We start from the raw sequence: 26,398 nt of genomic DNA on the forward strand, positions 1-26,398 counted from the left end.
GCGTGCATAAGTACACATATACTAGGGGTGCACCGATGTATCGGTCAGGTATCGGTATCGGCTGATAAGTGCCTTGTTGACTGCAATCGGCCTGTCGGCCGATAAGCTCGAATGTGCCGATGGCAGTAGCCGATAAATATCCATCAATTTGTGTAGCGTCAAGACAAAAAAAAGTTCACTCGCGACCTACCTGCACAATGCCGCCCCCGGCCCACACACACAAGCTACTGCATCAAAGTTACTACTTATGATTAACAAGGCATTCGTTTTGTGGCATTAACATTATATAGTTAGTGTTACACGTTCATAACATCAGCATATTATTTACCCGAACGTAGCAAGCGTTCATACTAGCTCAGTTCCTTCCGTTGCTCACAGAGCCCTGAGTTTTACCCATTCTGCAATCTGTTAATAACGTTTTCAATCAGACACATGTATAGAAAGGCTTTGTTTTATTATAACATTAGTTGCAGTAAAATCATCGTCAAGACAAAAAAAAGTTCACTCGCGACCTACCTGCACAACGCCGCCCCCGGCCCACACAAGCTACTGCATCAAAGTTACTACTTATGATTAACAAGGCATTCGTTTTGTGGCATTAACATTATATAGTTAGTGTTACACGTTCATAACATCAGCATATTATTTACCCGAACGTAGCAAGCGTTCATACTAGCTCAGTTCCTTCCGTTGCTCACAGAGCCCTGAGTTTTACCCATTCTGCAATCTGTTAATAACGTTTTCAATCAGACACATGTATAGAAAGGCTTTGTTTTATTATAACATTAGTTGCAGTAAAATCATTATGCCTCATTTAAGTCATCCTGCGGAGCTAAAAGCTAAACGTCGGCCGCGCCGTGTTGTTGTTCTAGAAAACCTGTTGTCAAAATCAATGGCGGACAAAAGCAGAAGTAAAAAATGCAACACGCTTGCCGATTGGTGGTAACAGCAGAGGCGGGTGCAAGCGGTGTGTGACGTAATTGGCAGAATCGACTGTCAATAAAAATGTCATTGGTTGAGACAATAGTATCTCGCTGCAGCCCAGCAGGTAGACCATGCTGGGAGAACTAGTATCTAGCTGCAGCCCTGCAGAACATACTGGGAGAGAGATAGTGCTATTTCTTGATGTTTCCTTTTTTTAAGTAAGTAAAGAGGCCTATGTTCATATCGGTGAGCACAATTTGTAAGATTAATATACAGTAGTTTCATAATAATAAAAAAAAATTACAAAAAAAAAAATTACAAAAAAAATTACTAAAAAAAATATTTTGCCACAAATATCAGTATCGATATTTGATATATTGTAAAATAGGAGAAAAAGTTAAAAAAAATTAAATGAAGCAAAAGTGGTTACATGTGTTGAACTGGTTTATTTTTAGAAAATAAAAGAATATACTGGATTACTATTACGACTACTACCAATACTACATCCCTATTGGCAAACTTTATATTTAAAACAAATATTTAAAAAAAAATAATAATAATTTTGTTCATTATAAAACTGTGGTGGGACTAATTAATGGGAAACACTGACCCCTCTGCAGTTAGCCTCATCAACAAGAACAGATTCCTCTGCATTTTATTTCATAATTATATTATACTTCAAATAGATCTTATTCTACCTTTTATTTTATTCTATCGTAATTGTCTGTCCGTTAATGTCGCACCAAATTACCAAATCAAATTCCTTGTATGTGTACTTGGCAATAAAGACATTTCTGATTGATAGTTTTGTCCTTACCCTTCCACTTCATCTCTTCATACTTCGCCTTGTTCTCCCTCAAGTCGAGCCAGTCGATGGCCGGCAGTGGAACCACCACGGCTGCAGCATTCAGCTCTGCAGAGGACCAGCAGGAGCGTCCTCCTCCACCACCACCACCTTGATAGCCTCCACTCCCGTAGTCTCCTCCTCCTCCACCACCACCACCACCACCTTGATAGCCTCCACTTCCGTAGCCTCCTCCTCCTCCACCACCTTGATAGCCTCCACTCCTGTAGCCTCCTCCCCTTATGGGGCCTGACAAAGGGAAATAAGTCATAGCGATGGAAAGATGCATGTATCCAGTATTCTGTTCCTCATCCCCACCATTAGTCGGATGATCTTCTACAGCAGAGGACATTTACTGCTCTCGTGCTTAGGGGTGGGACGATACATCGATCCAGATATTATCAATGATCCAATAGGATCGATGCAACGTAAAAAGATTGGTTCATATCGCAATACTCTTATTTTGAAAATCCTGTGGCGAGTCGTATCCGCCCAACAACAACAACAGCACAGCAGTAGCATGTGAAACGCTGTGTTGACGTTACAGCAGAGCAGGGCTACAGAGTGCGCCTATTTTGCGACCCAAAATAAGTCCCTGCTAAATAAACTAAGCTAACCCTGTCACTGATCAGAGCCATAGTGAAAACGGGGAGATTGTTGTTTTAAATTTTAGCTGAGTTTAGTGCACTTATGGCCCTGGGATAAAAACTGAACTTAAGTCAGTCAGTCCGGGTGGGCATGACGCTGAAACACCTGCCCGAGCGCAGCTGTATGAGGTGTTTGTTGCCAGGGTGGTGTGGGTCCCCAAGTATTTTCACTGCTTTCTTAACACTTTCAATGCCAACGACGAGATATCCCGCTTGTTCATGCCGACCGTTCATTGCCAACGACGAGAGATCTCGCTTTTCTTTTATTAGCGATTTGAATTCATATTTCATCAATCTAGTCTCACGTTAGTGCTGCAAACTCTGAGCTACATTGGGAAAATACCGCCCCCTATCATCTCTCCCTGTTGTACTGCACCGCTTTGGAATGGATTGAATGAAACACATGGGGTGAAAAAAATCCAGCTTCCTCATTTTACTTCTCAGTCAAGTCACCCGAGAGGATCGGATTCATTGCCGAGCCCCAAAACAGCGTGGAATACATATTTCCAGTACCCAGCGTTGGATCAATAAACGCAATCGATATTTGGAATGGCAATCAGGAATTGGAATAATCTTTTTGGAGAACATCTGATGTGAGGTAAGGAATCCATTTTACCAGTCTTAGGATAATCAGATATTTTTTCACAGAGATATCAACGTGTGCCCTATGTGTGTGTGTGTGTGTGTGTGCTGATCAGGAAATGAGAGAATCGATTTTTCAGCTCGCTTCTATAGCGTGCATAAGTACACATATACTATCGATAATCTAGAGTTTATTTGAAAACGATTTATAAATAGGCGGAAAAATTACAATGTTTTGTGTATTCCAGAATATTCCAGTAAAGGGCGATTATCACAGAATCTTTATATTTTCCTGAAACTTAAAAAAACAAGCGTTTTTCAAAATGGTATAAAACGGAAATGAACAGATTAAAAAACAATCCGTTTTGACAATGTTGACTGCAAACAAGTCATTGATAAGCGACGGCCAGATTAGACACATAGCCATAATTTAAGACTTAGTTTATGCGTTTGCAAATATGAGAGCTCCATCATTGAAGTGGGTGGCGGCACGGAAGCACTAAATCGTGCACCGAGCTCCGGCATTGAAAGTGTTAAGACAGCGGGAGACGGGAGTTATATAGTTCTTCCAGTGATGATCATGCAACATAAAAGCTTATCTAAACTAACTAGTAGTACTGTAATGCTGGGATGGAAGCTTATCTAAACTAACTAGTAGTAGTGTAATGCTGGATGGAAGCTTATCTAAACTAACTAGTAGTACTGTAATGCTGGGATGGAAGCTTATCTAAACTAACTAGTAGATCCGATAAAAAAAAATCCCAATTTCTCACATTACATTCACCCTGAATGTTGACGTTATCCAGGTGAAAAGTTAAACTTCATTCAAGCTAGGCATTGAAATCCTTGACATAAATCATTTGATGTATAATTAAATCAAAGGAAATGCGTTTGGGTCTAAGAGTGTGGCTGGTCTGCCGTTCTGCAGCTGGATGCTATTGGTTTGTTTTGGCAAAATTCTTCTGCTCTGTGTGACAATAAATAAATTAATGATGATATGCAATTTCAAAACTAAGGCCTCAGTATGAGTTTAAGACGTGAACATGGTCATGTTTGTTGAAAAAAATAAGAATCTTTAAAAAAAAATCCAGATTTTTTTTTTCCGATCTCGATCTTCGGAAAATCACGTGATCGGCCCCGATCACGATCACGTAATCGGATCGGGACATCCCTAATGGAAGCTTATCTCAACTAACTAGTAGTACTGTAATGCTGGATGGAAGCTTATCTAAACTAACTAGTAGTACTGTAATGCTGGATGGAAGCTTATCTAAACTAACTAGTAGTACTGTAATGCTGTATGGAAGCTTATCTAAACTAACTAGTAGTACTGTAAGGCTGGGACTCACAAGTAAATGGATGCATCATGCACCTACAGTATACTCCTTTTTCATATATCCATACCATACCAGTAGGGGTGGACGGTATAAACGGTATACGGTATAAACGGTATGAATTTGCTCTACGGTATGGATTTTGACTATACCGTGTAACCGGTAGAGCAGCTCTAAAATAGCAATGACGTCATGTAACCACAGCGCGACTATTTCACTCGCATTTGCCCCTAAAAATAGATAGAATTAGTCATAGATAATAGATATGTGCAAACTGGAAAAAGTTATTTAGGAGGCTTCGCGCAGTGGGTGTGTCAACACGCAATTGTCATTTCATAATAAACACATCACCGTGGCGCACAGCAAGTTTCAATTTCAGTTCCTGGCATTTTTAACCAGTGGAGAAAGGTAAGAGATTTCCCTATCGTTTTTCTTATATGAATTATTCTATGTTAATAAAACATACCTGGTGATCAACTACAGTTTGCTGTAAACATTATGATATGTGTGTAGTGTTATGATAACGACGGCTGCAGCGGGAGGACGGCTGCAGCAGTGGATTTGCAAATAGCAGGCAGCTGCAGAGCCGCAGAGCCAGGGGCGCTTTCAGGTCAGGTCACAGGCCCGCTCAACAGCGCCCCCCACCCAACGGCTGAATTGCCAATGGCTGAATTGGAGTATTGCACAGTGCAATACTCCAATTCAGCCATTGGCAATTCAGCCGTTGGGTGGGGGGCGCTGTTGAGCGGGCCTGTGACCGGACCTGAAAGCGCCCCTGGCTCTGCAGCTGCATATGCTTCTAGCAAAATCCAGCATCCAGCCCTGCTGTTGGCAATGGGAGCAGCACGGAGTCTCGAATCGAGACTTATTTTATTTGGAATATAATGTCTGTATACGCAAAAGTAGCCTAGTTTTAAGTTAAAATATTATAAATCTACATGCCTTGAGGATGTCATTCTTTATATAGCCTGCCTATCAGGCAAAAAAAATTATTCTAACGGAAACACTGATACCGTGATATATACCGTTACCGTCTATGCTTCAAATTATACCGTGATATAAATTTTAGACCATACCGTCCACCCCTACATACCAGTATCGATGCATCACTAATTTTGTGTCTGGACACCACAGTTTATTGAACATCTCTTCATACCATCACGGAATCCAGGGCTGTCGTCAGACAGCAGCTCCTCAATCATGTCTTTGGCTTTGTGCTGCGCATCACTGGAACCAAAGACGATCACTTCACCCTCATTGTTGATCTACAAAATGCAGTGCAGAATTACAACTCTGGAGAACCTCTCCACAACTCAAGGTAACATTATACACTTGTGTTAAAAAAAAATTTAAAGATGGGTTTCTCATCCACAGACTCAGGTGTGCACATGCATCAAGGAGGCAAAACATAACATAAATCCTGGTCAGAACAATGGGGCAGGCAGACTACAATATATTTTTATTCGATAGCCCTGCTAGTGATCTAAACCAGGGGTTCTCAACATTTCTGCTGCCAAGGCACCCCTGTGTTCAATAAAATATTCCAGGGCACCCCTACATACGATAAAGACTTTTCCGGTCCCGTCTTTTTTGCATTGCTACAATGACAAAAGTGCTTGCTTTCAAAATAATGTTTATTTAAGAAACCGGGAAACACATGTGTGTATATGCAGGCTATATAATGCATTATTAACAGGTGTTTCAGGTCTAAATGGCTTAGTACTGTTGACAGTACACGGCTTCAACATGGACGGTCGCATTTTACGTAGCTCCCGTAACCAACGCAACAGCCAACGCAACAGAGCAACAACAAAGTACTTTGCGCATTTTCTACTTTCCCTCCTGTGGATTATGGATTTGTACCTGAATTCACAACTCAAGCAGCAACTCCAGACAGAAGTGGAGGGTAGCGAAAACGTAAATCAACAGTCCCATTGCGACTTCTACTTGTTAACGGGCACGGAGAGGAAACATCCACCCTTCGGAGCCTCGGCGATCCACGCAGTACTTACTGCAAATCCGGAACGAAAGAAATTACCCCCGGCAGGCAAGTGTAATAAGAGATCAATGTTTTTATTATATCTGCTCATGTCGGGTGACATACATCAGAACCCTGGGCCCGTAATGACACGGAACCAGAGACTACAGCAAGAAGCGATGGAGGTTCCCATCGCGACCAACAGCATCAACAACGCAACCTGTGGCTACATCTACTGCGCGGACGGCAACGCTTCCCCAATGACGCCGCAGCAGACGAGCAACAGCATCCACGCAATTGACGCTTCAGCCAGCAGTTGCACCAGCCGACCAGCAAGCGGCGACATACCCTCACAGAAGCCCCAGCGGACTCGGCGAGTGGCTAAAGGAAGAGCGGCGCGGGACATCGAGACCACCAAGGACCCGACGGATAGCTTGGCTGGCCCCGCCATGCCAGCAAGTCTACCCGGGCCGAGGCCAGGACAAAAGGCACCCCCCCTCCCCCACAATGGAGTACAATCAGACATATCTGTAATCAACCAGCCCCCCCCCCCACATCGCGGGCTTTCACACAAAGGAATACAGACACCAGCAAAGGACAAAGCATCACCCCTCCCCCCCCTCCCCACCCACGGCACAAACAGCAACAACGCCCCCCCTCCCCCCACCACAGGACAGGACACAATGGAACAGAGTTACCTCAACTGTGACGACATCAAACTTATTACAAGCAAAAATGGACTTCACATATTTCACTTAAACATAAACAGCTTGAAACCGAAATTGGCTGAAATCAGACATTTGTTTCTAAACGGTAAGGCAAATATATTATGTTTCACAGAAACAAAACTTGACTCATCTGTTCAGGATCCAGAGATAGAAATCGAGGACTATTCAATCATCAGGAGGGATAGGAACCAGTATGGAGGTGGTGTCTGTGTGTATATACACAAAGATACCAAATTCAGCAACCGTACTGACCTTAACCATGACGAGATTGAAACTGTATGGATTGAAATCTTATTTGAAAGGGCAAAATCAGTACTAATAGGCACAATCTATAGACCACCAGAACAGACTGGTTTTTATGATACTCTGGATGTGTGCTTAGCTGGAGCTGAGGATGCGGAAAAAATTCTTATTGGGGATTGGAACACGGATATGCAACAAAAAAATGCACCCGTCTTCAAATCCTTCAATAGGTTTTGTGATCTGCACGGCCTCAGCCAACTAATCACCCAACCCACAAGGATATGTGAATCAACTCAGACTACCATTGACCTCATACTGACCTCTGACAAGTCCAAGATCTCCAGTAAAGGGGTTATAGCATGCGGGTTAAGTGATCATTACATGATATTCTGTACCCGCAAAAAGCTAAAACTAAAGGCTGGCTGTCACAAAACAGTCACATCTAGAGACCTCAAAACCTACTCTAGCGAGGCCTTTAACCTTGAACTGGAGAGTCTGGACTGGTCAGATGAACTCAATGGTACACTGGTTGAAGAAACTTGGCTTGGCTTCAAAACCAAATTTTCATCAATACTAAACAAAATGGCCCCCCTAAGAACCACCAGGGTAAAAAATCGCGCTGAGATGCACACTGAAATACTGACCGCTATGAAAGCCAGAGACAAAAAATGCTCTGAGTTTCGTAAAAGTCAGTCAAAGCTTACCAAAAGCACGAGCAGTGAACTCCAAGACCACGTGACTGAACTCAAACTAGAAAGAAACAGACTAAGAAATGACGTAAACTCCATGATCAAAACTGCAAAAAAAAATTTCATCAATGACAAAACCGAGGAAAACAAAAATAAACCACGTGAACTTTGGAAATTACTCAACAATCAACTAGGCTGCAGTAAAAAACTCAAAACCAGGTTCTCAAACATAAACATAAAGACGGACAACACGCTCATCACAGACAAGCTGGATGTAGCCAATTACTTAAACACTTTCTTCACAAACATAGCCACAACACTGGTAAACAAACTACCCTCCCACTCAGGGCAGTATGGGGTAGAACACATAGTAGCATACTACATGAACCTAGGCGTCCACAAAGACGACTTCAAACTGGAAATAGTAACTACAGATGAGGTACTCAAAAAACTGAGCGCCCTCCAACCAAACAAGGCCACTGGCCATGACAACATCCCCTCCAAATTCCTCAGAGACTCAGCAGCAGCCATCACCCCAGTCATCACACACATAATAAACCTCTCCATAAAACAGGGACACGTCCCCAAGGACTTCAAAATTGCGAGAGTAACACCCCTGCACAAAAAGGGCAGCAAATTAGACCCGGGTAACTACCGCCCTGTTTCTATCCTTACATCCATCTCGAAAGTCATAGAAAAAATAGTATACGAACAGATCGAAAAATACCTCGCGGAAAAAAATCTAATCTACGAATTCCAATCTGGCTTCAGAACATCCCACTCCACTGACACATGCCTTCTCTATTTAAACGACCACATCAAACAAGAGGTGGACGCGGGCAAATACTGCGGCATGGTCATGCTGGACCTACAAAAGGCCTTCGACACTGTCAATCACACCATTCTGATTGACAAGCTAAAAGCAATTGGTTTTGATAGTTTATCAGTGAGCTGGATACAATCCTACCTGGAGGGGAGGGAACAGATGGTGGAAGTAAACGGTACCCTATCCCCCCCCCTCACAGTGAGCTGTGGTGTTCCACAAGGAAGCATACTAGGACCGCTACTATTCCTAATTTATGCAAATGACATGTCGTCAGCTTGTGACTGCAACTTGTTCCTGTTTGCGGACGACTCAGCCCTGCTGGTCTCTGACAAGAACAAGTTACAGGTTGAAAAAGCCCTCAGCTCGGAACTAGGCAAAATCTGCATATGGCTCGCCGACAACAAACTATCATTACACATGGGCAAAACAGAGTCCATTCTCTTCGGTTCAAATAACAAACTCAGCAAGACTGACGGCTTCTCGGTTACAGTGGGTGACAATATTGTCACAAGGAAAGATGAAATTACCTACCTGGGTTCCATCCTAGAGGCTAATCTTTCCTGTGACAAAATGGCATCCAATGTAATAAAAAAAGTCAACCAACGAACGCGATTCTTGTACCGGATCTCCTCTCTGGTAAACAAGAATACCCTGAAGACTCTAGCAGGAGCACTCATTCAAGGGTACTACGACTATGCTTGCACCTCATGGTACCAAAGCACCTCAAAGGCACTAAAAAACAAATTACAAACATCTCAAAACAAGCTAGTCAGACTACTACTTGACCTGACTCCTAGAACCCACCTCACCCCTGCCCACTTTGACAACCTAGGATGGCTTAGAGTAGACGACAGAGTACAGCAACTTGCAATGGGCCTGGTCTACAAGATACACTACGCGACCAAGGTACCCATGTACATGTCAAAATACTTCCCAAAGGTCAGTGAATACCACGATCACAACACCAGAGGGAGCTCCACAAATCATGTAAAACCCAGATTCGGCTCAAACAAGGGACTAAACACGTTTCGCAATTATGCCACATCAATGTGGAACGCCCTGCCTAAAGCTGTAAAGGAATGTGAATCACTACCCACCTTCAAAAACACTCTCAAAAAACACCTACGTGAGACTGCAATTCGAAACTGGCCCCTACAAATGTCCTAACCTAGTTGTACAGTAAATGACCAAGTAAGGCTTTGTCAACATTCCAATGTACAGTGTAAAATGTGTATGTGTCCCCTACCCAACCCCCCCCCCCCCCCCCCCCCACCTCCAATGTACAGCCCTCACCCAACCCCACCCCACCAACCTCCTCCAATGTACAGTTTCTACGCCAAATGTATATACACTCCTTTTCTGGACACTTTTGTATCACAAACAGTACTGCATTTGCAAATCTGATATGTCATAAATGTATAGATGTAGCAGTACTGTCTATCTGTATGTCATGTATGTCATATATGTTATGATGAATTGAAAATGGGGGACCCTGGTGGAAACAAGACGAAAGTCTTTCTCTGGTCTGCATCCCCTTAACAATTGTATGTATTGAGATGTACTGTACTGTACCCATTCTGCAATCTGTTAATAAACTTTTCAATCAATCAATCAATGTAGTAGTAAATCAAATAGCATATTTCTTTAAATAAAATTACAGAAAATTATCACTAAAGTGCTATCTGTTGCAGCTGCACTCTTTTCCATAAAAATTGCATATTTGGATAAGTGTGACCATTTCACAGAAAAGGATCACCAAGTTACCATTTCTCAAAAAATATGAATAAATACAGAAAATAAGCACTCGTTCACTCAGTGGACATTTCTAGCTCAATGCGAGGTATGCTGCTGCTGGCTAATAATACGGTCAATATGTGGGGAGATCTTTTTCTGTAATCCAAAAAGAGTAATTATTTTTGAAATCTCAAGGCACCCCTGGCAGCTCTCTGAGGCACCCTGTTGAGAACCACTGATCTAAACAATCAATCCATGCCAAAGCTAGATATGTAAAAGGTGAGACTCACACAGCCACACCGATTTGGCGGTTTCATTTGAAACAACTTTTAGTCGGAGGAGTGCCATCATTGCCATGGGGGTAATTTTTCTGTGCCACAGCTCACGTGATTCAGAGGGTATTACCGATTGGCTCTATGGATTCCCTGTCTATAGAACAAGTTATTTTGAAATAAGAAAATGTATGAGCAAGGTAAATACTATATAGTTAGTGAGTAAAATGTATAATCCGCAATAAAAATGTCGATTCAAAATGTTATTAACACTATGGTCGCCAAAAACGCTGTAGGACGTCTTTCCTCGCCATGCTCATTCTGCCGAAGACGCCGTAACACAGGGCTGTACGCTAAGCTTTTTCACTAGGGGCACACTTGCCCCTAAATGAGAAATTTAGGGGCAAAGAATATTTTTTAGGGGCAAATTTTTTAATAACTATTTTACCATTATAGTAGGGCTGGGCGATATGGCCTCTAAATGATATCGCGATATTTTGACATTTCCTCTAAAGCACTTAAAAATGCTTGATTTAACCCTTTGATGCATACAGTCACGCCAATATGATGATTATAATAAGTCCCTGCAACATATGTTTGCATTATTAAACCATGAAGATGCTTTAAAAAATAATTTAATGAAAATGTACTAAGAGTAGTCTACTGACACACTAATAAAAAAAATTATTTACATCTAAGACAATTTATATAAAAACTCTTGGGTGCCTTTTACACAGTACTGTGTTTTCTATCCACTTTAGCCAAACACACACACACGCATATATATATATACACACACACTACTGTGAGAAAATAATAATCACACAGACTTAATGATTTTAGAATATTTCAGATAATGAAATTAAATGTTTATATCATCAACTATCCAGTTAGTATTTATACTGTGTGTAACATTTGGCTACTTTAAATCATTGAATGTAGAGAGAGCGAGAGAGAGCGAGAGAGAGCGAGAGAGAGCGAGAGAGAGAGAGAGAGAGAGAGAGAGAGGGGGGGGGGGCGAGAACGAACAAGAGAGCCAGCCCCCCCCCTTCGCGTTTTGATAGTCTAAGCTGCCGTAGGTGATGACGTCACACTCGAATGTAAACAGGAAGAGATGGAGACACACGGAGATGGAAATTCAATGATATACAGAAATGAATAACCAATAAATATGAAGTTATGTTTAAACTTCTGTTGTCAAGCGTTGTCAATATAACCCACCCCCTTTCCTCACGAATGGAACTAGTCTTGTGGAGTCCGCTTTGACCGTTTTCCAGGGTTAGCAGAGATCGCTAGTTAGCTTAGCATAATCCTAATGGTAACCTTGGTTAGCAGCTACAGTTAGCTCATTGCTCGTGTCAATTAAATTGCATGTTATTAAAGGTCCGCGCTGGTCTGTCTAATGAAATTACAACCGCAACATTATATTGCACTGTACAGCCCTGGTTGTAGGCTAATGTTTTACTACAATTTGTATGGATTAATTTAGGAGTGAAATGCGAATGAAGGGTTGAAATCACCACTCGCAAGCTTGCCCCCAGATATTATTTTAAACTCGCACGGACCAAATTAGGGGGCAATTTGCGATCATATCATCGCAGTGTACAGGCCTGTAACACGTCTCTGATATCAATATTTCAAAAATCTGTGATCGAAATCATATTTCTCCTCCGGGGACCTGAGATATACTGCTGGGTTGCTGGGTTCCACTCAACTCTCTAACGGTTCAAGAGCGCCATCTGGTGGCCGATCGGCAGATCGCCCAACAGGAAGTGACTCGCCAGACAGGAAGTGCTCACCCATATTTCGTCCGGGCACTCGCGATCTATAGCAGGACTCCATCTCAACACACTGGATAATCAATCGCTCGCCCTAACTCAATAAACAATGTTATTTGGACTTATATACTATTATACAACCTGGAAATGGATCTGGCATTTCTCCATCCCATAATAGAAAAAATTCTGTTCCACGCTCATCTGCCAACGGCGCGAGGAAGCCACGGTGAGTTGCAGCGTTATTTTCTAACGTGTTCCATATAAACTGCTCTGATGATCATATGACCCACCCTAGATGAATGATATAACGTTGCCCAAGGAATTATAAACGACCCCCCGCCCATCCGGTCATCATCAGATGATACGTAGTAACTTCTAGAAGTACCTCCAGTTGAAATTTATTATCTGGCACCAAACTGTATTTGATCATCAATATAATGCATTTGGGGCTATAAATCAAGTTCTGAAGAAAGCTGCAGAAAACGATAAAAACATATACTTCTCCATAGACAAATAGAGATGGCGAGGGATGGTAAATTATGAATTTAACCATGGCGATCAAAGTGTTAACCTCTTAAGCCCGAGCGGTCCGGTACCGGACCGACAATGACATCACGCCATAAATCCATCTCTACAGAATGTATGAATTAATGTTGAATTTTCTCCCTCAAATGTAGCCAAGAGTAAAGACCCTAACCCTGTCAAAACAGCAGTCAACGTGTATATTTTCAGCACTACATTTGTTTACCAATGGTTTTAAGTGTTATTAGTGAAATATTAGTTATAGAAATCTAGTCGGAAAAGACGAGGTTTGACGAAAGGAAATTACGCCGCAATTTTGTTTTTAGTCCTATGAGGAGAGGAGACCCAGGACTTTTGATGGGCTTTCGAATTTCAAAACACTACACTTCCTAGCTCCCACCAGCCCCCGTCAATCATCTGACTTCTAGATTTACTTTTTTATTTCTTATTTTTCGGGATCATTGTTACATATGTTTATAGCATGTGGTGCTTGACCGGATGTGATGTGTGGACAATGACATGCGCAGGGATGTAACCTCAGTTTAATAAAAGATATACTGAAACATGGTGTCAGAAGTGGTAGCTCCGAAAAGGAATAAACGTATAAAGAAATAAAACCATGCCATGGCAAGCAACAGAATCCCAGCGCCCGAGGGCATGCGCATGTCTGGGGATTTGGTGAAGAACTGGGACGTTTTCAGTGCGGAGTTTGATGATTTTTTGCTGGCTACCGGTCTGAACGAAAAGCCAGTTCAAGCAGCCACGCTGAGACGGCTAATGGGGAGTGAGTGCCGTCAGGGCTGTACAGTGCGAGATATATGTTGCACGTGCTACAGCAACATCGGTCTGTGCGATGAATGGATTTACTTTAGTAGCACTGGTGCGATAGGCATTCGGTTCATATCGATACTCTTTATTTTGAAAATCCTCATCCGCAAGTCTCATGTCCGCAGAAGCACAGCTCCAGCCATAATATCTATGGCTCCGGCAGCTAACAATGTTCGGTTCATATCGATACTCTTATTTTGAAAGTCCCGTGGAGAGTCCTATCCGCTCGGCTCAACAGCACAGCGCAGTAGCGTCTGGAACGTGGACATTGCAACATAGCAAGGCTAGTGTGCCTATTTCACCACCCAAAACAAATCCCTGCCGTTTTATTCCGCAATGGGTCAAATGCATCCAACATGCTTTGCAATCCTCGCCATTCCTTTATGACCACGTCGTGTTAAAGACCGGAATTAACGTTATGTTAGTGTAAGCTAACAACAATCTAAAACCCTTTTCAGAGCCAGAGAGGGAACAGCAGAGTGGGGACTGGGAAGGAGGGGGGGGGGGGGGGGGGGGCAGGCATTCTCCCGTCTGTGTGTGTGTGCGTTTGAAAAGATCAGATGAGGGAGCTCCAGTAGCTCACCGCGTACCTCGAGCGCTATTTCGGCGCCGGGGACAACCGTGCTCGTCACGGATCTGGGGTTTAGCGAGTTCGAATCCCGGACTGCAGCCGTGCCTTTCCCAGAGTGTCTTCCCCCCATCTGTACCCCCATTCAGCCTGTTTCTGTCGGTCAACCTTGACCAGAGTAAATGCGATAAACGCAAAAAAGAGCCAGCGGAATGGCCAAAGTTTTAAAAAAAAGAAAAGATCAGATGAAGTCAGACGAGTATATTATATTGATAGTAAATGTACTGAGGGTGGACAGATAATGTTGATATTTTAACATAAAAAATACAATACATAAATGTATTCATGATCTCATGCAACATAAAACAATTGCAATTGGGAGAGGAAGGGGTTTTAAGTTGCGTGTTTCAGTTCCAAAATGTTTTACTTAAGCTCAATATATCAAAACGTGGCACTTTAGTGAACAGGCGGTCTATTTGTATTAAAAACAATAAATTCGTTTTTCATTTAAATGTCTGGAAGAGCTAAATAATTTTTTTTCAAATAATATTTTGTTACCTTTTTTGAGTTGATCTAAATGTTACTGATTATGTTAAATGGGCTTATGATATCGTCTCATATCGATTGCAGGCACCTGCATTGTATCGTATCGTGGCAGATATCGGCAAATATCGTATCGTTGTCCAAAGAATCGATATCGTATAGTGATGAAACTGGTGATTCCCACCCCTAGTAGAGTCCATACACCCAACACCGAATCCCATAATTCCTTACGTGTCTGGCTGTGTGACGTCAACTTGTCAGCATGAAAATGACAGCCAAACATGGCACTGCAACTAAATAACACAAATACAATAGGCACATTTGTGACTGTTACAAATATAACACGTTTTATACTTGTGCTACAAGATTTTGGCCTGTGCTATGTGCAAAAAAAGTTAACGTACAGCCCTGGCCGTCATGTGTATACACACAGCCTCGCGTTGACGGATGATCAACGTAAGGACCCAGCTAATATTTTGCGCGCATTGAGGGATCATTTCAAGCCGGCGAATAATGTGATCTATGAAAGATACATGTCAGAAGGGGGGCTATGTGAGACTGTTGTTCATTGACTACAGCTCAGCGTTCAACACCATAGTCCCCACCAGACTGGTGGACAAGCTGATCGAGCTGGGTCTGAGCTCCGCTCTAAGCGCCTGGATACTAGGGATGGGTACCGAATTCGGTACTTTTGAGGTACCGAACCGAAACACGTCTGTACTACCGAGTATCGATTCAAGTGAGATACCGAAGAGAAAAAAAATTTAAAATCTTTTCATGTCAACGTTCACACGCACAATATATGCTTACCTAGGATTTGACTTGATTCAACAACAAAGCAGTCGGAGCAATGGCAAGCCGAAAACTGTAGAAATTGTAGTTATTTGAAGTTTGGATTTTTTTTTTTTACGACTGAGGTAGGTAAATTTAATTTCTTGAGACTAAAGTACAGAAAAAAGGTACCGTTGGGTACCGGTATCGATTCACAGGTACCGGTACCGGGTCAGGGTGGGGGATCAGACCTCCAACACCATCACCCTGAGCATCGGGTCCCCCGAGGGCTGTGTTCTGAGGCCCCTGCTGTATTCACTATACACACATGACTGTGTGGGCCAAGTTCAGCTCCAACTCCATAGTGAAAGTTTGCGGACGACACAGTGGTGAGAAGGCCTACCGGGAGGAGGTTGAGGTACTGGAACGCTGGCAAAATAGTTACACGCCCAGCGCCACTGGCTTGTAGATTTAATGTTTGGCCGTCATAAATTAAGGTCTGGGTGCCATCTGGCGGCCAACAAAATCCACTGCATGGGTCGGCATTAACTCTTTCAGTGCCACGCCTGGTTTTCCGTTTTACCGCTTGAATGCCACCATCGGCGCCAATGTTAACGTTAATATCGCCTAATCTATGTTTTAAATTATGGCTATGTGTCTAATCTGCCCATCGCATTATCAAAGACTATTTTCCAGTCAGTGCTGTGAAGACAGATTGTTTTTTTATCGCGTCGTTTCCATTTCAGAGCAGTTAGAAAAGCCCCCGTTTTGATATAAAAAACAGCTAATTCTGGAGCATTCTATGAAAATCGTCTTTTAGTGGAATATTCCACAACGTTGATATTAGTCTGCCTTTTTATGAATCGTTTTCAAATAAACGCTAGATGATCAATATTATACGTGCACGCAAGCACATTACGGCCGCGCACGGATAATCGCTCCGTTGATTTCCTCGCGGAGTTTTACAGTGAAACCGAAAGAAGACATTTCACAAAACAGCTTATAACTTCATCAAACTTACTCCGATTATCCTACCACTGATAACAGAGTCCTTACCTGACATCAGATGGTATCCAACTGGTATATTCCAATTCCTGATCACCATTCGAAAAAAATCGATACGTGTATGGATCCAACGCGACAGTGGATCTCCATGATCCGCGGGGATCTGAGGCTCCAGAATGAACTGTGGTAACCCCGGCTGGATCAGTGAACTGGAAAATGTGGAGTACCGGATTTTTTTCCCCATTCATTTTCATTGAGTCCATTCCAAAATCACTTATGTCATCTGGGAGACGACAGGGGGCGCTTTTTTCCACAGTGATCACCGGCGCAGCTCGGCTATACTCGGGTAGGCTCGGGTGATGCAATATTTTTTCAGATCGCAAAAAAAAAAAAATTATAATAATTCCGAGAAATCTCGTGAGTGGCATGCAACCACCTATAAAAAAACACGAGAAATCTCGTGAGTGGCACTGAAAGAGTTAATATGATGCGGGATTGGTGAGTTGAAACGAAAGTGAAACTGTGTGTGTGTGTGTCTTTAAATGTAAATGAGATGCGCTCTGCTCGAGGTCATGGTGAGTTGAAAGTGTGTGTGTGTGTGTGACTTTAAATGTAAATGAGATGCGCTCTGCTCACGATGTCAAGTTTGTAACATGAGGCGCACATGAGGTCTTACATCACCCTTTAGCCTACAAGAAAACGCTGCAATCGCGTTTTTGATTGTGCTCTGATATTTTACTATTTCGCATTTGACCAAATATGTGGAGAGGCATATTCCCTGCAACAGGTTCAAAGATAACTTCACATTTATTGGCAATTCGTTTCCTTATATCGCTTCCTCCAGGGTTCCTTCCAACTTGTGTTGACAAAACACTTGGGCTGCTCAGCTACGGGGAATCAGCGCTCTCTCTCTAGACTAGAAAGGTGCACTCAGTAGAGCACAGATGTCCGCCAGGGCGGCAGCCACACATAATAATAATAATAATAATAATAATAATAATAATAATAATAATAATAATAATAATAATAATAATAATAATAATAATAATAATAATAATAATAATAATAATAATAATAATAATAATAATAATAATAATAATAGATTGGATTTGTAATGCACTTTTGTGCTACACTACATGGTTAAAACAGTTAAAAAAATTGAAATAAAATAATTATTAGTAAAAAATTAAATAAAATACAGAATAAAAATAAGATAAAAATAGAACATAGTTAATTAAAAACATAGTATAAACAGACAATTTAAAAACAAAAGCACAATAAAATTAAAATAAAAAGCTAACAGTCAAAGGCCTTTTTGAACAGGTAGGTTTTCAGGCCTGCCTTCTCTCTCTCTCTCTCTCTCTCTCTCTCTCTCTATCTATCTACCTCTCTCTCTCTCTGTTCAATGATTTAAAGTGGCCAAACGTTACAATATAAATACTAATTGGATTTTTGGCTGGTAAAAAATCTGCCCGGCCAAAATGGCTGGTAAGTCAAAAAGTTAAGTTTGTTCCCTGCCTGCCTCTAGTCTAAATGTCTATCTTTAGAGGATGACTTTGCAGCATGAATATTGTTTGGGATTCGGCAAGCACGCATTAGTTATTGAAAGTGAAACACGGATTCAAAGTTTCCCCTCTGGTCGTGCGCCGTTCACTCGGTGTCGCGGGCAGGGGTGGTTACCCCCCCGACCCTCTTATTATTATTATTATAAAGTTACTACTTTATAATAAAAGCATTAATTTTGTGGCATTAACGTTATATAGTTACACGTTCAATAACATCAGCGTATTTACCGGACCATAGCAAGGCAAGCAATACTCAATTCATATCTCAGTTCCTTTCTTTGCTCAGAGCGTGCCGAGTTGTCCCATTCTGCGGTCTGTTAATAAAGTTTTCAATCAGACAAGAGTATAGAACGAAGGGCTTTTATTATAACATTCGTTGCAGACAGTAAAATCATTACGTCTCGTTTAGTACTCCTGAGGAGCGATGGTAGTCCACTCCGGCGGGGAGCTAAAGCTAACGTTATTAGCCGTGTTGTGATGAGCTCTCATCAATGGCTGACATTCAGGACGTAAAAAACGAATACGCGCTTGCCGATTGGTGGTAACACACTGCAGGACGCTCCAACGTGTGACGCGTCTCTCTTCTGACCAATCAGTGGTCTGCAATGTTTCACATGAGTTTTCTGGTACCCAATAGGGTCGCTTGGAACCTCGATAGAGGAGTAGGGTATATCTGCAGAGCCGCAAGCCCAACGAGAGGAGGGTACTTTATTATTATTATAAAAAACAGCAGTGATGCGGTATTCAGCCTACTCTGCGGTGGGCGTGATGTAACAGCGATACCGCGGTAATGCGGTAATCGCGGTAGCTCTACATAGACTCAGTCGTAAAAAAGGCTAAGCAGCGCCTCTACCACCTGAGACAGTTAAGGAAGTTCAGAGTATCGGGGAAGATACTCCAGTCCTTCTACTCCGGAGCTGTAGAGAGCATCTTGACTGGAAACATCACTGCCTGGTATGGAAACAGCACGGCACAGGACAAGAAGGCCCTACAGAGAGTGGTACGCTCAGCCGAGCGTACTACGGGTATTGCACTACCACCCCTGCAGGTCCTATATAACAAGAGGTGCAAATCCAGAGCCTGCAGAATAATGAAAGACCCTCACCACCCCAACAACAGCCTGTTCAAGCTGCTGCGGTCAGGCAAACGCCTGCGAACACCAGCAACTACAGTAGGACAGAGAGACTTCGGCTCAGCTTCTTCCCCCAGGCCATCAGAGCCTTGAACACTGAACTCTCCACACACAAGCACACACACTGTACACGCTCACACACTAGCAGCCACTTTAACATGAGCACACACACTCATACTTATGGTCACTTTACAAAAGGAAAGGTCACTTTAAAAATAGTATAGTATAACTTGAGATTGTATAATATAGCATTGTATAGCAGTGTACCCAAAGTGCCTCATCCGTAGCTAACAGTGTTTTGCACTATCACAGGACCTAGCATGTCCTACCATGCTCTGTAAAAACTCATGTACATATACCGATATGCCCTACTTTGATTACTTGTATTATTGCTAGGAGTGGGACGATACATCGATCCAGATCGATATAGCGATCTATTATCAACAATCAAATAGGATCGATGCAACGTAAAAAGATCGATTCATATTGCGATACCAGTATTGTGAAACTCTGTGTAAACATTACAGCGCTATAGAGAGTCTATTTTGCGACCCGATAAGTCTGTGCAGTTTTTTCCCCGCAACGGGTCAAATGCATCTAACATGCTTTGCATCGTCGCCATTCCTTTATATAGATATATGTTAAATATCTAAATGAACGTCACGTTGGCTGCTTAAGCTAACTAAGCTAAGCAGCTAACCGTGAGAGAACAGGAGACTGAGAGGGGACTTGGGAAGGAGGAGGGGCGGGGGCAGTCTACCTTTCTGTGGGGGACTGGGGGAGGGGCATTCTGTGTGTGTGTGTGTGTGTGTTACTGAGGATGGACAGATAATGTTTATATTTTCACATGAATACATAATAAATGTATTCATGATCATCATGCAACATAAAACAATTGTAGGAAGTTTGGGAGAGGAAGGGGGTTTAGCTTGCGTGTTGTGAGTTCCAAAATATTTTACTTAAAGTTTAAAGCTCAATATATAAAAAGTGAACAGGAGGTCTATTTGTATTAAAAACAATAGATTGTTTTTCATTTAAATGTCTGGAAGAGCTCAAAAAAAATAAAACATCAATTGATATTTCCCTAGCCTTTTTTTAGTTGATCTAAATGTGACTGATTGCGTTAAATGGGCACATAATATCGCCTCATATCGATCGCAGGCACATGAATCGAATCGTATCGTATCGTGGCAAACTTTGTGATATCGGCAAATATCGTATCGTTGTCCAAAGAATCGATATCGTATCGTATCGTGATGAAACTGGTGATTCCCACCCCTAATTATTGCACAATGTCGTTCTATTGGATTCTTATTATATTATTATTATTGTATTATGCACAATCGTTGCGGGCAAGACCCCACACATTTCACTGTATACTTGTATGCCGTGACAAATAAAACTCTTGACTTGACTTGATGTTTGGATGTTGCAAACAGGAGACTGATGAGCCAATAGACTGTTTCCTGACGAGGCTAAAGGAGAGAGCGTCGGCATGTGAATACCGCACACTGAAGGACGAGCTGATTCGGGACAGGCTCGTGTTGGGTGTCGCAAATGAAGGCACTAGGAGGCGTTTACTACGGGAATGTGAGTTAACGTTACAAGCTGCGACTGAAATCTGTCGGCTCGCTGAACTGACAGAGAGACATAAGGGTGATGGCACTAAATGTGTCATCTGGGGAGAAAAGCACGATCTCACATTTGAGGTAGTCGACACCGAGCAAAAGCCTCTTCACGTGCGAACGTCTGGGCCTCGTGAGCTTCACGGTTCCGGATTAACGTGATAAAGTTGATACAAGTCCATCTATGCCCCTCACAAAAGTTCAGCTGCTGACTTTGATATTGTCAATTATCTCACTTTTACTAGGTGACTTTTACTACCAACTCAAATATGCCCAAAAAAAAGGAAAATGGACATAGACGTTTTTTAATCAAAGGGCAGCAGAGACAAGTGATACAGGGACGCAGGTAAGGTCTTACAATGGCTTAGTGATTATAACAGTGCAGTTCAGCATTCAGTAACCCATACTTTTTGTGAACGTGTTTTTGATACTACATTCTGTTGAACACACACCTCAAAACCGTACCTAAGAAAAAATTGGCTCAATTGCAAGAAAAATAATAGACAGTTATGATATTACATTCTGCATAAATTGTATGCAAAATATTGTGGTTCCCTGCTTTAGTCTGTTGACACATTTCTATACTAAAAATGCTTGTGTAGTCCTGTGTCATACCTAAATGTCATATAAGTGAATTGTATAGAAACAACTCACTAAAAGTGACTATTGCGTAACTGATTTGACAAAAGAAATCCAGTTTCCCCCCCTTCACCCCCCCCCCTGCCTAATTGCCATACCTTGGCTTTTACTGAAATGACGCCACTGACGCAAACACGCGATAATGTTGCCGTCTGTCTCTGCCAAATTTCTCAGTTCTTCGCTTGATATAATTAATACAAATGTCCAATATAACGGAATTTGTTAGCTCATAAAAATGTGATTATAACAGACCGCTGTTTATTAATGTCGGGCAGACTGCCCACCGACACCTCAAGTCGGCAGCAGCACGGAGTCTCGAGGGACTTATTTTATTTGGAATATATTAATGACTGTATATACGCAAAAGTAGCCTAGTTTTAAGTTAAAATATTATAAATGCCTTGAGGATGTCATTCTTTATATAGGCCTATCAATTGTTTTTAAGCTCAATAAACTCTGACCGGAATTGATCCCATTTGATCCCACTCAGACCGGCAAAAAAAATTCTAACGGAAACCCTGGTCACGTGACTACGTCACAGTCAGGCATGAGAAAGGGGGCGCTGGATTTGAAAAAACTCCCTCTTCCTAAACCACACGCTATCAGTCGTACCACAGTACTGGCAAAACGGGAGGAGCCTACAATAAAAACAAGCGCCCTTCATCCCAATCCACCCACACCGGATTTCTTTTAACCAAAAAATGTATTATATATTATCGGAGCTATCAATAATGTTATCGGGATGAAGTCATAATTGCTGATATCAGCCCGATAATTATCGGCCCAATAATTATCGTGCATCCCTAGTTGGAATGTCTTTGAAGTTGTTTGAGTTGGAATGTCATTTGTTGGAATGTTATTATGACTGGACTTTGAAGAAAAAAGAAAAAGAAAAAAAACAGTTAGGCAATGTTATGTTGGAATGTCATTTGAAGTTGTGATTGATAAACAAGATGCAAGCATATCATTATTTGCAAACAGCTAAAGGAGATGTTACATATAGGTAGGGCTGACCTTGGAAGCTTTTTTTGGCAATCGAAGCTTCTGGGCCGAGCTTCGATTTAAATTCGAAGCTTCGAGGGAAAAAAAAGTAAAAATGTTATTAAACTTTTCTAATCTTATGTTGTGGGACTTGTACAGCACTTGGTAAACGTTGTTGTTTTTAAAAGTGCTCTAAATAAAGTGGATTGGATTAATTAATTAAGTAGCCCCTTTCGTGACTGTGACGCAGCCAACAAGGTTTCACTGGGCTGCGCTGCCTGGGTGCAGTGGGGCTGCTCTCACAGCCAACGACATGACATTACCAGGGCTCTACAGTGCGACCATATTGCTCGCATATGCCCCTAAAAATATGTGCGTGCGAACATGCAAAATCAAGTACTCGCACGGTGTGCGAGTGGGGCCGGCGAGTGCAGAGTACAGCCTCCTCATTCGTCCTTTTTTTTCTCCGCTGCGAGAATCGTTAAGAAACTACAAGTCCCACAGTTCACAGCCGCATAAACGTTCCAATCACAGTAGAGTTCCTGTGGTCACGCGACTGGAAACTGAAAGTAATGATCAGCGTCTGTCTGAGTCAGACAATACTTACAGCCATGTCGAAGCCCATTCATTTTTATTTTGCGCGAAAGATACCGGAGAATGAGAAGTCAGACGAGGCAGCTCATGTTACAGAGGTGATGGTTAACGTTAACCAAGATACTGACGCTAGCCAGCATGGCCAATGTACCCACTGTAGCTAACGAAGCTACACCCAATGTAGCCACTGTAGCTAGCGAAGTTACACCCACTGGAGCCGGAGGGAAGACATACAAATTTAACGTGAATTGGCTAAACATTTCCCCATGGCTAGAGTTCGAAAACAATGTCATGTTTTGTAAATATTGCAAAGTAGGATCGATGCATTGCGATGCATTGTTACACCCCTACAACTGGCCCACTGTGTATGTGTGTACAGCTAACTTGGCTAGCGTTATCAACCGCAGAGGTGGGCAATGGGTCCAGCTGTAGCGCCGGACGGCCAGAGTGCAAGCGGTGTGGCAATAGGTCCAGCTGCAGCGCCGGACGACCAGAGTGCAACGGTGTGACGTTGTAATTGGCAGAATCGACTGTCAATCAATGGTCTACCTGACACGCAAACTACTGTACTGGAGGTGTACAGTATTTCAATAGGCAACCCTGAAAGGATTATTTTTCTAAAAGAGCAACACTAGCTCCCCCCTCTACTGATGGCCCTGGTTGTAAAGCCAGTGTCTCCTTTGTGTTCAATGTCACTGCCTTTCTTATTAGGCCTAGTTGTTGGCTACAACTTTGCCATAGTAGGCATTAATCACTTAATTAATAGTTCAAATGTCTGTGTCCCATTCCCGTTTGCACACGCAGATGATACACACACACGCACATAGTGGGCCAGTGACTTTGGTGGTATGTGCTATTGCACGGTGGTATGTGCTATTGCACGCACAGACACAGTACAAATATACATTTATTTTTGAAAAAAAAAAAAAAATCTGTTACTTGACATATTATCACTGTGCTCCTAAATATTTTTGGGTGCTCCTAAATTTCTTTGTGTGCTCCTAAATTTTTTCATTTAGGAGCACCTGTGCCCCTAGTCAAAAAGGTTAGCGTAGAGCCACGATTACATAATTATGTTGCAACCTTCGTCTATCAAGCAAACAATTATATAAATAGTTATATGTAGTTGATAGAGACAAAGGCAGAATTCGACTTAATTAAGCACATTTTATTAAGACATGTTTTTATATGGGTCGGGACACTTTACAAAAGCAGCACAATAAACACAAATCTGTCCGACAGTCTTAAATAACAAACGGCATTGCTTCGCTTCTTCGTCGACATGTCTGCTGCACATGTCCTTGTTGTTTTCAACACAGATAATCTCCACATGCTTGTTGTAAAGAGGTGGAGTCGAGGCGCCGCTTACTTTCGTTTCATTGGAATGGAGGCGGGAAGGCGCCGCGTACTTTCGTTTCATTGGAATGGAATCGCAAGATTGGGGGGGGGGGGGGGGGGGGGTATTTTTATTTTTTTTACTTCGATTTTTTTTTATGTTCGAAGCTTGTGCCATCGAACGAAGCTTCGAAGTATTTAATACAGCCCTACATATAGGCATATGTTTATAGCCTGTGTTAGAGGGACACCTAGTGGTGCTTGACTGGATGTGATGTGTGGACATGCGCAGGGATGTAGCCTCAATTTAATAAAAGATATACTGAAACAATCATGACCCACAAACCTGCTATTATTGCCGAAAAACAGTCTTTGAATGTCTAGCAAAAAACGGCATTGCAATCTGATGAAAAATGGCAGAGAAATTTACATTAGAAAAAGGTAACCGGGCTTCCGGTTTAGCATGGAGACGGGATAGATGGAAGAAAGTGGCTCCCGCACAATTTGCAAACTATTTATTTATTTGACAAGCGACATGCTACAATTCACCCTTTAAACTTTAAGACTAAAAGACGAATACTGCACTACATTTCATAACATGACGGGAAGAGCAAAGGAAACCGATAAAACGTTGAAGGCAACTTCTGCTAGCCTCCCAGCTACTGCACTTGCTAACGGGGCTAAAGACATAACTGCTTCCCCAGCCAAAGCTAACACAGCGTCAGCCTTACCCAGCGACTTGGAGAACCTCCGTACTGCCATACTCACCGATGTGACGTCGGTGGTCACCTCGCTGCTAGAATCAGCTCTCGCACCGGTGAATGAATCCCTGGATGCAATAAAATCCACGTTGGATATGCATGGACAACGGCTCACCTCCGTCGAATCGGGCTTGTCTGACTACAGCAACAGAGTCGTCGAGATGGAGGGCACATATGCTCAACTCAAAACGGAGAACGCTCTGCTAGCCGACAAGGTGGATGATCTTGAAAACCGCTTGCGCAGAGCCAACTTGAGTGATCGGCATCCCTGAAAAAATGGAAGGCTCGGATCCAATCCAATTCATGACCGAATTGTTTTCGGATATTTTCGGTGCCAACTTTTTTCCCACACCACTCATACTGTCTCGTGCCCACAGGCTGGGGAAAGAAAAAAAAATAAAGCCAGAGGAAGCAACCCCAGACCCAGAGCTTTCATCGTACTCTTCCACAACTACCAGGACAAGGAGCGTATTTTTGGGAAGAGAAGAGAGGATCTGCGGTACCGTGGCCACAAGATCTCACTCTACCCTGACTTCAGCGTCGAACTGTCCCGAAAGCGCGCGGCTTACAACGACGTGAAAGCCCGACTGTACAAGGAAAACATTTGTTTTGGAATTCTGTACCCAGCTCGCCTCCGCGTGGACTTTGACGACCAAACGTTGTACTTTGACTCTCCCACATCTGCCCAGGCGTTCTACAACACTCATTGGCATGACGCAAGGGTGGGGGTTTGTTTACACACCAGTAGGCCTGCCACGATAACACATTTTGCTGGGCGATTAATTGCCCCCGAAAATATCGCGATAAGCGATATTATTGCGACCAGTTAGAGAATTTCTTTTGAGAAATTTATTTCCCAAAACTTTTATTTTGAAGCCCACCGCTCCGTCTTTTCCGGTGTTTTAGACTTTTATTTTGAAGCCCACCGACCGGACCGGAAGTATTGTTGT

At 42.5% G+C, this 26,398-nt stretch overlaps 1 protein-coding gene across 1 annotated transcript in view; it reads right to left on the minus strand.

Annotated features, from left to right (window-relative positions):
* ddx43 (DEAD (Asp-Glu-Ala-Asp) box polypeptide 43) overlaps positions 1 to 26,398 on the minus strand; it is a gene marked incomplete at both ends in the record, with an annotated part of 205,995 nt that overhangs the window by 130,067 nt on the left and 49,530 nt on the right. The window contains 2 exons of the mRNA XM_084321945.1: positions 1,742 to 2,017; positions 5,488 to 5,596. Coding sequence (XP_084178071.1) covers positions 1,742 to 2,017; positions 5,488 to 5,596 — 385 coding nt within the window. The remainder of the gene's footprint in view (positions 1 to 1,741; positions 2,018 to 5,487; positions 5,597 to 26,398) is intronic.

This window comes from Notolepis coatsorum (genome assembly GCF_963971535.1).
Source record: "Notolepis coatsorum genome assembly, chromosome: 9".
Classification (NCBI taxonomy): Eukaryota; Metazoa; Chordata; class Actinopteri; order Aulopiformes; family Paralepididae; genus Notolepis; species Notolepis coatsorum.